General features: G+C 39.0%; 1 protein-coding gene across 29 annotated transcripts in view; it reads right to left on the bottom strand.

Annotated features, from left to right (window-relative positions):
- Positions 1 to 14,679, bottom strand: part of CAST (calpastatin) — a 61,144-nt gene that overhangs the window by 24,414 nt on the left and 22,051 nt on the right. For 17 of the 29 annotated variants that reach the window (NM_001398414.1, NM_001398416.1, NM_001398415.1 and 14 more), the window contains one exon: positions 4,103 to 4,162. In NM_001398414.1, the coding sequence (NP_001385343.1) occupies positions 4,103 to 4,162 (60 nt within the window). Of the gene's footprint in view, positions 1 to 4,102; positions 4,163 to 6,152; positions 8,198 to 14,580; positions 14,659 to 14,679 lie in introns of those variants that run through there. The other 12 variants (NM_001398417.1, NM_001398412.1, NM_001398409.1 and 9 more) reach the window with 4 other exon arrangements.

Genomic DNA, 14,679 nt, shown 5'->3' on the forward strand with positions numbered 1-14,679 from the left:
AAAGACAGGCTGAGGGAGCTGGGCTTGCTCAGTCTGGAGAAGACTCCAGGAAGACCTCGCTGTGGCCTTTTAGTACCTTTATGGAGCCTACAGGTAAGCTGCAGAGCAACTTCTTACAAGGGCATGTCAGTGACAAGGAGGAACAGTTTTAAACTAATAGAAGGGAGATTTAGATTAGATGTTAGCAGTAAATCCTTAGAGGGTAGTGAGGTACTGGCACAGCTGCCCAGAGAAGCTGTGGTGCCCCATCCCTGGAGGCACTCAAGGCCAGGTTGGATGGGGCCCTGGGCAGCCTGAGCTGGTGGGGGCAGCACTGCCCATGGCAGGGGGGTGGGAATGGATGGGCTTTGAAGTCCCTTCCAACCCAAGGCACTCTGTGATTCTATGATTCTAAGTACCAGCTGATTCATCGCAGCCTTCTTACTACTTTGCTTTTGCTGTTGCTACTTTAACTGTGGTACAATTAACAAATGAAGAGTCAGTGTGGTTTCTGGAAAACCATCAGAGGACACCAAAGAGAAGGACATTGCCGTAAGTGTGAACCTCAGAAGCGCCCCCTGCAGAATCAGTGGGGGAGATGGTTTGTTCAGGGAAGCATGATTTAATCTGTCACTGCTAGAAACAGCACTGGGTGCAAAAAATCTAAAAGTACACATGGAGAACTACATGGCCATACACATGCAACAGAGCCCGAATTCCCGCCCTATCACCCAGAGAGGAAATGTGCAGTTACAGGGCACAGCTCTAGAGAGTGGTGGGAGCAGAACAGCTCATAGCAGCTGTGCCCTGGCAGCAGACCGTGCCCTTTACCACTACTCATGACTGTGCTTTCTCCACAGCTGACCAGTCACACTTGGAGTACGTGTCATTGTACTGTATCCATATACAGTAAGACAGCTTTTGAACTCGGGAAATACAGCCTCAGTTGGAAACCCTCCTTATTCCTTCTATCCTACTAAATACTACGAGCACATTTAAAGTTGCTAAGAGACAAACAATACATTGTTTTTTTCCATCAGCCTATTAAAAGTCAGTGAGCAACCAAATAACATTCTGTTAGCCTGTAATTTAGATTTGTTTATTGCCTTTTAATCTTTCCCTATCTCAGCTGCCAACCACTATTTACTATTTAGACATACTTAGCTTATATTTGATAGCTGACTTGATAAGGAAACTGCCAAAACTTGTTTATCGTTTGCTATGGTAGTATTTACACCCATTCACAGGACCATACAGACTTGGTTGTGAAAATGTGAACATGTGCAGAAGTGTAGATGCTTGGGCGCAAGCTGGGCAGAGCTTTGGAAGCTACAGAACAGAACATATTACATTCAATACCATACAAGATAAACAAAACACAGATAGAGAGCAGAATCAACAAATTTCTGTATTACAAAGAGGAGAAAAGATAAGAATTAAAAACAACAGTAATAATCTCCTAAACTCAGAGATTTCCCCCCTTTGGATTTTATCTTGATGTCTACCGTGACTAAAACTCAATACTTATCAAGTTTGATCATACTCTATGTGCTTCCACTGGTGCATTACCATTATGTGACCACTGCATGGCTAACTTGAAGACACAGGCATCCAGTTGTGTATAATCCTATACTAAAAAGGCAACCATAAATTTTCAGTTTTTAGCTCAAACAGGTTGGATACATTTATTTAACATCTAAAGCAAAGGATCAAACTGACATGAGATGACCTTTGGCAGAACATTCTCTTTTTTTAAGAAGTGTTACAGAAGTGAGAGCAGAGGTACAAGCAGCATAGTTTGCCATTTCCTGCTGTGGGAATGTTGCCTGCTGGATGCTTGAGACCTGAAACAGAGCCATATTTCTGTTTTTTCTCACATGCTTTTCAGAATATTAAGCACACCCTTTTTGCAGAATAACAATAAAAAAAAGAGTGTTTGCAATTCTGTCAATATTTGAGGAGAGTTGTATAGAAAATGAACATAAATTCTCAGCTTTACAACCCAGCTATTTGCAACTACATGCCATTGTTTTTGTATATTGTCAGTAGTATTTTACTTCATCTATTTTTATCGTAGGCTATACACTATTTGTTATACTTGTTTATATTTTAAACTGTACATCTCATAGTTTAAATTTATCTGTTTCAATACTTCGGAATATACATGGGCTCACATAAGCAATACTTTGATTCAAGACTCATACACACCTGAAGATGCTAAGGCCGCATTAAACGTGATCATGAATTAAAAAAAATGCTCACACAAAGAGATACTTATTTAGATACACTTTCAGCAGTAGCAAAGTTCAAATCCAATTATAAGTAATTATTACCAGGCAGGTCAAGGCGGTGTTCTCTCTATTTTAGTATGAGACTACACATTCAAATGCAAATATTCAGTCAGTTGTGAGCACTCACAACTACTTATGTGCTGAAAACTGAAGCCATAGCACCAGTTCATAGCACAGACCAAAATCCTTTACAGAAAAGATGTTCTACTTCCCCTTCTACTGCCTGTTTCCACCTGCACTGTGTCAGTACCTGAGGAACCAGATACTAAACTGACTCAGGAGACTGAAAAATGGGTTGAAAGAAAAACACTTCAAGCTGCAGTAACTCACAGCTTTCTCAGAGAAGCAGAAAACAGAGGCCTAATTCAAGACAAAGGATTCACGTGAGGAACTGGAAGCTAAAGAGATGTTCAGAGCATTTTTAAGGATAGTGGTACACTACAGGGATTCCAAGAAAGAGAAATAGGACTTGTTTACAGAAGGCCAATTAGGAAGGAGTTGGTTTGCCAGAAATTCAAAACTAGCAATGAAAACTAAGATTTAGTAACACTATTTCTCTTCAAAGGAGTCTACTGTCAAAATGCAGCTAACTTGCCTAATCCAGCAGGTGAAACAACATTAATAACACAACAGGCATTAGAAGAAGACATCTGTTATCTTACACATGCAAATGCAGGACTGTGTTTTGAAGTGGTTTGTGTTTGACAGCCTTTTTTTTTTTTTTTTTTTTTTTGCCAGTGCTCATGTGTATGTCTCTGCTGCTGTTTCATCTTGCAAACACTTTAAAGAGATCTGTCTAAAAATTTACCACATCATTCTGAGAGTTACTTGAAATCCTAAGTAGAGAAAAGGTTTTAAAAGATCAGTGGTAATCTAATGGATAGCTTCATACACAAAGAAGATGGTCCTAGACTATCCTCAGAGGCACATGCTAAAAAGACAGCAAAGGATTTTCCAATTCAGTAAAAGGCAAAAAAACCAATCATAATGAAGGTGATGAAACATGAGAATTGGCTATCAACAGACACTATACAATCCATACACTTAGAGGTATTTAGAGTTTGGCAAGGTCTTGAGCAGTCTGACAGCTTTCTAGGTGGCTCTGCTCTGACTGAGGGGCTAGATAAGATTATATCCCGATACCTGCTCTGACCTTGCTACTCTAAGTATTATATTTTACATTTAATACAAGATGCAGACAGTCTTAACTTTTACCACCACACAGTCTGTTGCTGGTCTAGGTTAGCATTCTGTAATTTTGTTGGATTCACTGATACAGTTATGGAAAATGGTGGGAGAACATCATTGAACATTTCCTGAAATATTCATAAATTGCACTGGGTAACACAGGTTGGGCTGGCTGTCTTTAACAATAAAGCATGCCCATCTTCTATGACAAGGATGACCGTCTTCCAACCAGTAAAACACAAGGATTGATTGTACAGCTTCTATACCCAAGAAGTAGACCCAAGACAAGACAGAAAACAAGTACGAAGAACAAAAGCAACGACGCTGTCAGACAGCCAACGATAGGTAATTTACAAGAAAATGCAATTTGTGAAATTATCATGAGGTGAATAAAACTGTAGTAACACTGGGGGGAGCTATATACATGTCATGAAGCATGACTGCGCTAAAATTTGGCACTGTTTTCATAAAATCCCCTAAGTCCTTTGTACAGCATTGTTTAGATTTTTTTTAATGAAGAAACTAAGCTGTAGACAAGAAATATGCAAAGCAAAGTTAGTCAGTATCAAAGTATGAAGAAAGAAATTCCACTGCTCCGCATACTTGTGTTTAGCTGCAAGACTGAATTTCTCAGAAATCTGTACCTTTGCTTCAGATGGCTTCATAATGGGTGGTTTTGGTGCATCCGCAGAGGGAGACTGCTTCTGAAAGAAAAAAAGCAAATACTAAATTCCATATACTTCAATATAGCAAGTATAGGCAACCAGAATCCATTAGATAAGCAGCCAAGAGTAAAAAATACAGTGCTACTGAAAATTAGATTTATCATTTTACAACTTCTATCTCGCTTGTATTTCTCCTATATGTTTATGTAGGATTTTGACAACAGATCTTATAACAACATTTTTTTCACAATATGTACCAAAGGCAAATTTCATATCAAGCATCAAAACAAACTCAAATTCTGCTCTTATACTGAACGTAAAACTACTACACAGGGTTCTTACACATTTCAAATTTCTTTATAAAGTAATGATGCTTTTGGATTTACTAGTAAGTCACACAAAATATTTAGTACTAAATTGGAAGCTCAAACTTTCTGAGATGAGAAGGGGTGGTTATTTTCCATGTAACACACACCAAAAAGTGTTTATACATATCATGCAACTCATTCAAAAAAGCTATGAACAACAAAGTCCACTCTCCTAGTTAAAGTGATGTTATCCCAAGAACAGCAGATGTTTTACTTCTCCAGTAACTGTATCAAATTCTACAGCCCAGGAACTAATACTTTAATTCTCTCATCAATACTTTATACAAATGCAATACTATCTCTCTATCCTGTTTACTGTTTCTCTGCTTGAAGCTGTATTTGCAAACTCAATTGCAGCAACGAGTTCATAGTTTGCATTTAAATGAACAGCACAAAGTCAAAAAAAAATCTCTAGATTTCATTTTCTTCAGATGCTTACCATGCCTCTTACTGCATTAAAACATGTATAGTCTGAAGGAACTCAGATGCTGCATAACTATTCCATTCTTGGAGTGACCTCTCATTTCCACACAGAAATTTGTATTATTTCCTTTTCACAGGATAACTATTTCTCAAGAATAAGGAAAAAGTTGTAAGAAATGTAAAAGGTATTCTATGATGGCTGTAGCATGCTCCTCCTTGTAACACATCTGATACCTTTCTTACCTCGGTAAGAGGCAGAGAGAATCTGCAATTGCCACACTACAGAATCATAAGCCAATAATTTCCACTTCTACTTATGTATATACATGAAGACTGCTAATATAATAGGTGAGAACTTTTCTATGGGTGGAGATGTATATAAAAAATTTTTAAAGCCTCCTACATCAGGACAAAGAACAAATGTTTCTAAATGATCTTTTTATATATAATTATCATCAAGTAATCTGCAGGCAGTATCATGTTTTTCTTATTTTGCTCTGTAACATACTTTCTTTTTCTTACTTCTCCATGAAATTAATCTGAATTCCTTCTACATGACTAATAAGTATGTATCTGTTCTACACCTTCGTATTAGTCATCCTAGTCCCTATTCATTTCACAAAGATACGTCTCTGTTTTCTGCACTGTATGATTTATTTATGATGTACGGGAGCCTTATCCCTTCCTCCCCAGCAAAAACTCCCACACTGAGCCTTTTTCCTGCAACACACTAAAAAACTTCATCAAGGTCCAGTAGAGCAGCACCACCTCGACCTTGCAAACATCCACCACCACTGCAGCAGCTGACAGTGACAGCTAGGGGATAGAAAGCAGTTAATAAATGGCTGCTCATCAGCTGCTACTGAGAAGCAAAGTTGTACTCCTGTGTTCACAGACCACTTCTGCATACAAGGGCTGCACCACACTGCCATGGTCTTCTGGCTCTCCCAGAGCACAGCATGTCTTGTTCCATCCATAAAGCACCTTTTGCCCCAGTTCCCAATACTGAGGGCCTCTAATTTTCACATCTCTTCTTCCAAGGCCTTCTGTGCTCATAGTCTGTAATCACACTGAGCCTCACAGGGTGATGACACAGAAGGCTGACACGGTCTAAATATTTGTTTCATAACTACCATGCAGCCTATAAAAACAGTCTGACTCCTGCAAGTCCATTTTGGGTGACAACTTCTTACTGTGGGTTGTTCTGGTTTTCCTATTCCAATGGACATGTGCCTTACCCAGTAGTAGGGAAGCTATGAAGACGCTGTACTTGCTGCAGCCCATCAATAGGACTGCAGAATGGGTGAAGTTTTGTCCTGCAAGCAGCATAAAAATGCATGTCAGGCTCAGAGGTAAACATTCAAATGCTGCCTAGCAACGGGGATAACAACTCCCTGACGCACAGCTGCCAGAGAGGCTTCAGCACAGCAAAGCACACCCTTTTCATGAAAAAGGGTGGCAAACCCCTGCCACAGCCTGGGCCAAAGAAACGTGCCTGGAAAAAGAGAATAGCTTAAACTGCCCAACAGGGAAAGGAAGAACAAAGAGAGTTCAGTTTCTGGAGGCAACAGAAGGGAAGTTTCTGGAGACAGAAAACCAGGCACAGGGTGGCAGAAAACACAGTATTTCTTGCATTGTTTCAGATGCAAAGGGCAGAGCCTACAACAAACGGAAAGTAAGAGTCATCAGCACTGATGCCTTTCCTGTGGCTGCACATACAGGTCTGGCCCCTAGACACACAGTGGTGCTGGCAGTGCCATGCAGCCCCTCGGGGCTCCTGGGAAGGGTCTCTACCTGTAGGAGGCTGCTGCACAGCCCTTAGAAAGGTACTCAGAGTGACTCCAAGCTGGTAGATGAACATGGGAACAAACCGACAGAGCTCAGACACTGGTGACTGTGAGTTAGAGAACTGTGTGTTCCAGGACGGTGTGCTGAGACATTGGGTCTGTTTGATAAGAGAAAGAATACCCTTCAAAACTGGCCTGCCAAATTTAACAAGGCAGACCTTACACTAACATCGAAAGAGAGCAGTGACAAAAGCAAAAAAACCCAGTCCAAGATGTGAAAAGAAAAGCCTATCGAAAGGCTTGTTATCTAGTCTCACTGTGTGTATTCCAGAAACATGGAAATAAAATAGAAGTAGCAGCAGGAGAGGAAATCAAAGAAAGTAAAGGTGAGAAACGTCAAAAGAGAATAGTTTTAACTACTTAAGGACATGAGGGTAAGTGCCTTTTGGAAAATCTTAACAGCAAAAGAACTCCATGCCGGCTCTCAAGTTATTAAAAGCTGCAAATCACTGAAACTACACTGCACACGATGCAGCAAAGGCCACCATCAGCTTGAACTATTACTTTTGGAAATTACACAGAAAAGTATTGGTCAGATGACAGTCCTTGCTTAGCCCTGAAAAACAGCTGTGAGGTGCAAGGTGATGGCCAACTCACTGAAAAAGAGATGCTGAAAATATTTACGGAATGATACACAAACAAATAGACAATAACAAGAAAATGAATAAGAATCAACAGAAAGCATACAAAGTCAGTATAACACTAAATATAATCAAATGTGGAAAAAAAGCCTGATGAATAGGCAAGAACCTCTGTGGGACACACTGATGTCGCCACAGTTTTTCACAGTACTTCGAATGATATTTTCCAGAGCGAACAGGGAGGTTACTCTGCTACACTTACAAACCTGCATTCCTCCAGCACAAAGGAAGAGCTTTAAAGCAGTCTCCAAAAGCACCTGTGAGGCTGCAGTCGAGTAGAAGTTTAGATGCAACACCAAGAGAAAACAAAAGCAAGAGAACAACGGAAGATATGCAGGCAGCACCGTTAGACAGCACTTATAAGAGAAACACAATTTTGCAGGACCACAAGCTGAGACACTGCTGCCAACAACAAACAGGGGGGAGCCATGATAAATTCTGTAACTGATAATATAAAATACAGGGATAAATTTCCATCTTTCCAGCTTAAGCCATTCTAGGACAAGTGCTAGGACAGTTCTGGCCATCACACTGCAGCAGAAACAGAAAAGAAATAGATCTGAAGACAAAAGAAAAGAAAAACTGAGCACGAGGACTCTGCACATTACAGAAAAAGGAAGATGGCAGCTGTTGTCCCCTGGTTAAAGAGACAGAAAAAAAAAATGGGCAAAGAAAAACAATTCAGCTTAATTTTGTAACAAAGAATCTCTCAGATCAAAGCTCAGAGATTTTTCTTTGCAGGAGAACAGGCGCTGCACAGCAGGGATCCCAAGATGAGCCAGGCACTTCCAGCACTGGAGCTTTTGGGCCACCTCAAGCAAATGTCTGCCTAACGATGCAGCTGCTCTCAACCTAAGAAAGCAGGCTAAAGAGCTACCTGACTACTCTTTAGGGCTTGCACACCTTTCATAGAGAGTTGGCAATTCCTCCCAGGCTTAACAATTAATAAAAAATGTATTATTTTATATAATACTTATTATAGTAAGTATTACTATCTTATAGGTCCTACGATGCAGAGAAAAACACCTGCTGCAACAAAACAATAATACAAAAACATATCATTTGAACGTGCAACCACAAGATGGGCTTGGTTATTAATTACAGCTGTGTAATACAACGCAAAAATTTGGTTTGTCTGATTAAATATGGTTGCTTCTTTAAGTGAATGGTTCTGTTTCTAACACTGCGTGTGTGAGAAGCAACAAATCCTGCTTGGAGAACTACGGTAAAATAACAATTGATTATTTCACTGCAGTGTTAAATGCCATTTGATTTGCTTCAGGTTAGATCTCTTGTCTGAATTAGAAGCATATTGCTATGGCTGTGAAATGCCTGCCTGGCTGACACGTAGCAGAAGTCTTTCATCAGGCAGAAGGCAGGTTAAGAATACTATTTACAGGCCATTAGAGCATTTAACAACACTACATAGATTTAAAACTGGTAAAAATATAGCACTGAAACTGTAAGAATGTAATTAATATAATAGCTGAATTAAAAGTTACAAATTTGAATGCTTCTATGTTGTCTCTATCCTAAATAATTCTGGAAGTATCCTCTTATTCTTTAACTACCCCTCTTACACAAAAATAGTTTCACTATTAAGTTGTTAAGAGAAACTTCTTTTCAGCAGAAGAAAAAAAGAAAATGAGAACTCAGGCTCTTGTTAATACTGTGGAGACTTAATATTAGAAACATAACAACATGATATTGCAGAATATGGATTTCCACTTAGTACGTGCCTATCAGTCAGGCTCCAGTATGTTTACACAAAACACCTCAACTATATAAACCATTCTGTTTACCTGATGTGATTAGTTTCTTTTTAGAAGTGGTCACTGTGATTTCCTTCCTAACAACCTACACTGGACTGACTTTGTTATGTATAACGAAGAGCGTAACTTTTACATTATTGAAATTTATAACCTACCATGTTAGTGAAAAAGGTCTAATGCCTGTGACATTTAATGTGAGATAAGAAGATCACCAACCCTGAAGGACAGCTAGTTTTCTTTCTCTAGCCAAACTTTAATTTAAAGTGAAATTATTTACTAACATTATTATTATGATGCCACTAAACTCATTAAAGCCCTGACTCAGCAAAGCTTCCCAACTTTGCTCTTGCTGCAACAAAGCAAAACAAACAAAACAGGAATCAAGTATGCAAGCATTGATTTAAACAGGCAATTTGAAGAAATCAACCCCAGAAGCATGAATTCAACAATACACATTGTTTTAAACACTCAGAAACCAATAATCGTCACTAGGAATGCCTCCTTGCTTTCTGTGCTTTTAAACATCCTTAAATTCAGTTGGTGTGAATATAATCTAAAAATCTATGAAAGCTACTATCAATTAATATTTCCATTTCTATGACTTAACAAGGATAACAAGAAAATTCATTTTAGAGATATGCAAACACCCACAAAAAAAATTAACAATAAAAAAAAGCCCACATAGCTAAATGCCACTGAGAAACATTTGTTCTTTCTGAATGTCTACTCACAGTTCAGAGCAACCATGGAGTACTACCAAAATATGTTCACCTGCAGAAGGAGGAACAAACCTCAGCAGGTATGTTTGCCAGGCATCAATCTGAAACGTCACTGAGACTGAGTACAGGCTAAAGTAGCAAAAGCACTCACTGCCTGGAGAAGGCTCAGCATGCAAGGAGATGAGTGGATGAAGAGCTACGCACCAAATCCAACCATCAGAGAAGACCCATAAGGACCCATGAGTATGATATTAGGAGCACTCCAGAAGTGGGGTTTCCGTCTCATGACCTTCAGATTACATGTAACTGCCCTCCTAAGCAATACTAGGTCTGATAACAAATACTGGGTTTATTCAAGCCTTGTTATTATTGCAGAAGAAGTTTAATCCTAAAATTTCATTCTGAAATTTTCTCACCGAACAGAACAAATTTTTGCTACAAATATTGATCTATAACTAGGAGCAAGATCAACCATCACCTAGAGATGCTAAAGTAGCACAAATAAAAAAACTAATCCATCAAAAAAGAATGTCTGAACCAAGAACAGAAGAGCAGAATATCTCACGAAGCTGTTTTACATCTTCAAGTGCTGAAAAATATATTGAAGACCATACAGCATGTTGAGCAGTCAAGTTTCATAACACAGACTCACACCTCTTGTTTTCTCCTGTTTTGATCACTTAGAACAACATTTACGCCATTTTAGCACAGGAAAGAAATGTGGCAATACTTAATCCCTGTATTTTCATGTACTGGCTAAAGCTTATGGCAACACTACTCAAATTTAAAGCAGTAGGTCTCATTTAAACAGTAGTAACCAAGTTTGGTCACTTGGACTTAACTGTTGTCAAGCACAACCTGTGAATAAAATCAGTAATAAATTTATCAAAGTGAAGAACAAGGATTTGCACCACATAGAAATTGATCAGACAAAACACCTTTAACTTATAGGTGTGTTTTAAAACCTGAGCAATCTGTGTCAAATCCAAAGCTTTGTACTGATATGATTTATTTTTTATTGCTATTTTAATGTTACAATTAAGATTCCCAAACAGCTGACGCCTCAACAAACAAACAAAGAAACCTTACACATAACCCAGAGTGGTGAATGTCAAACAACTTTAGAACATTTTTGTACCACGTGACTCTTCCAAAAACTTCCAACATCTCAGTTTCTGGCTACTCATGTGCAGGAAGTTAGGAGCACGCAGAAAAATTTAGAACCATCCCACAGCTGATGGTAAGATGTAATACCCCTTCATTTGTCAGTATCTCCTACTATGACTGATATTTTCACAGGGCATTTTTGTTTATTTATTTTGGAAGTAGAATAAAATTACTCTGCTTGTCAGTCACAGAAAATGCACAGTATCTAAATGTACAATTTGATCTGTGGACAGATGGAATCTGACCAGGAAAAGAAGCCATTCCTACCATAGGAAAGGAGAGTTCACCTGCTGCCTTCAGGATCTGTGCATATGCAGACAGACCATTTCTTTAATATTGCAGGCTATGCACTCTCTGTCTCAAATGTTTTATAAATGGAGTTAAAAGCACAGACTACAGAATCTAGATTATAGACCTCTGTTGTAAAATTCAGGCTTTATTTCACTGGAAAAGGTTTACAGTAAAAAGCATTCTACTTTCACACTTAGATTTCATTGTCAGAAAGTTCCCATGACTATACACGCCAAAACTACTCAGAGCAGACACATTTTTTAGCATCAGGTAAAACTATCTATTGGGTATAGAGAAGTGTCATGAAAAAGTTTTAACATCATTATGTTGTTTTAAACTCTCCCTTCTTATTTCTTCTTAAAATGTGTTCTTTAGTCATCTGCTTTTGGAAAACTCCTGTTTCACTTACAGTGCGTTCTCCAAGTTGACACGCACTGGAGTTTTATTTCCATTCAGTCATACTCAAGTATTAGAAGCAGCATAACAACACTGTCACCACTCTGCTCAGGTTCCTACTGAGCACAACAGATCACTGCATTACAGTAGCGTATGTACTTGTCACAGTAGCAGAACTCTCTTTTGTTCATAGGTAGTTAAAAAACTCCCCTCCCACCTCTAAATTTTTCTATATAGAGGTGTTCAGTGGAGAGCTAATAGCTGTAATTATCAGAGCTATTGCCATTTCTGTGTATTCTGTTTCAAACAACAGAATGTTCTAAAGCTATCTGCACTAGCATACTGCAAGGTGATAAACACCAGAAAAACAAGACATGGGGTGCCAACCACGTGCATGCAGCTGCTGAGTTCAGCAAGGTTTTTTGTCACTTGGTCTTCAGTACAACCAAGGGATGGCACGCAAAGTCCTGCCTTAGGAGGGCAGGAATAGAATCTGCAAGTTACAAATCAAGCCAGCAGTCTTTAAGGTAGGGAGGTTTAAAAAGTTAAACCATATAATGTAAAAGAAGGCTTCATCATAAATCTGAAGTCCTCCAAGGTTTTGAGCTTGATTATTTTTCTTACAATAACCAAACCAAGCAATACACATAATGGCCAGCCAGTGGTCACAAGAACTACTGAGGGATACTGTGCATTAGAGACTGAGCTCAGAATAAAAGTATTATTAACAAAGCTCTATGAACTGATACATCCATTGTTGTATCTGACAAAGGCGTCTGATATCAAAATGATGGGAAAATAAGATAGGAGAAAAAAAAATCAACACCAGGAATTTTAGTAAATTTTTGACTTTAAAATATTAACTCACAGTAACACTCCATAACTAGGAAGGAAGGAATGAAAGAACTTAGGAAGGGAGTTCAATATCAATTCACAATTCCAACACAAAAAAGCCAGATTAATACATTTCTTATTCCAGGATAGGTTCTTAGGAACAGCCAGACTTGCTTCAGAAGAGCCCCACGCATGCTTTGGAGTGAATAAGCACATTAACCTCCAATTGAAAAATATAAGATATCCTTCTCTGTGTGGCCCTGTCATGCCTCACAGGGGTTCTATTATAAGGATTACAACTTTCAGCACTTCTGTGTAGCAAGACATAAAGGCAGGCAGATAGATTACTTCTTGCAGTGTCATTACGGTTCTGAGCTCCTGAGGAACGAGTTCACAAGGCCACAAACCTCCCTGCCTTCCTGTTGGGTTATTCTTTTTGCAGAAGAGAACCTCGATGAAGTCCCAAGTGTTTGTGAGTCCACGTTCTAGCTCAGGAAAACAAGAGCAGAAATGAAGATAGCGACACACTGAGGACTAACTCACTCACAGAGGAAGTTCCTTTGCTTTCTGGAGATAGAGTTTTCTCTGTGACACTTCTCCACACCCATTTCCCATCCTCCAAGATCCACCACCCTTAATGCAACACAGCTTTGCCTAGATTTGAAACTGGGAGTGTCCACCTAAGGATTAAAATTATAGCAGCAGTGTTGCAGGACAACACTGGCTGATATGTGACAACACTGGGACTCATCCACGGAACAAGCCATTCTGGAAGTCCAAGATCAGGAACAGATTTTCTGCTAGGTCTGCATGCCTCGCATACTTAACCACCCCCTTAAAAACAGAAAAATAAAGCACCTTTTTATATTACAGGCTGACAGTAAGAACTACTTAATTAAAAAAAAAAAAAAAAGGTTTTATGTTGAAGCAACTACTTTTAAAAAGTTTCTCTCACCCATTCACCACTAGCTGGTCATTACAAATATTATCTAGTTTGACTATTATAATCAAAATGATCGTGCTCATAGCCTTGGAAATGAATCAAACAGTCAACACAGGTTTCTGCAATGTTCAAGAACTGTGTGTTGTTTACCATACTGTCTTAATTTTCTCCAAAGATAAAAGTGAGGAGGGATGACTTTGATAACCCTACTTCTCCTAAGAAGTTAGATACTGTTTTCAGGTGAAACAGAGAATACCAATGACTATGGATCAGCAGTTTCATTTTACAGTAGCTAAGATCTGGCATACAATAAGCAAAACCTACCTAATTTCTACTAATGCAGAAACAGCAATAATACACAATTTAATAAAAGGCTTCTTTTTTCCCCATATGGCTGTATGCATCCAAAAGTTTAGCATGATTTAGGTATCAAGTACAACAAACACTTGTCAAAATAGTGCCGACACCTAAACAGACTTAAACGAAGAAGTAGTTCTTGCAGGTCACTCCACCCTGACTACGCAATGCTCTGTTTGTGCCATGGGTATATTAAGCTCTGCAATTATATGAGCTTTTGATGCAAGGACAGCATAGGCTGAAAAAATGGGGGGGGGGGGGGGGGGGGGGGGAGGGGGAAGGGGAAGAAGAAGAAAAGAAAAAAAAACAAAACATCAGTACAGTAATACAGAACAACTTAAACACTAGTTAAACAGTCAGCTCTTCCTCATGCCACTCACATTCAAGATTCTGCCATGTCATGTAAACAGTTTCTTGTGTAACACACGTAACATGCACTCTTATCAAGTTGGAAACTGAAAAGATCATTGGCAACAGGCTAAAATAATTTTAAAGGCAATTCACTACACACAGCTCTTAAAGGCTGCAGATGAGAAGCCCCAAAAGCCAGCAGCTAGTTTTAGTTCAGCCCACAGAAACCCCAGAAAAGAAAGAAAAATGAATAAATAAATAAATAAATAAAAGAAGTAGAACAAAAATGTGACTGAGTGAAAAGCAGAGGTAATAGGAAAGAAAACCCAGCAAGAACAGCTGGCTTACATGTTACAGGCAGGTCTTCTGCTCCCAGCAGTAACACCCTGGCGAGGCTGTTACTCTCACCAGCACCCTGCAGGCTGTGGTTTCAGTTTCCACAGCACC

This window comes from Gallus gallus, chromosome Z, assembly GCF_016699485.2.
Source record: "Gallus gallus isolate bGalGal1 chromosome Z, bGalGal1.mat.broiler.GRCg7b, whole genome shotgun sequence".
In the NCBI taxonomy this organism is placed as follows: Eukaryota; Metazoa; Chordata; class Aves; order Galliformes; family Phasianidae; genus Gallus; species Gallus gallus.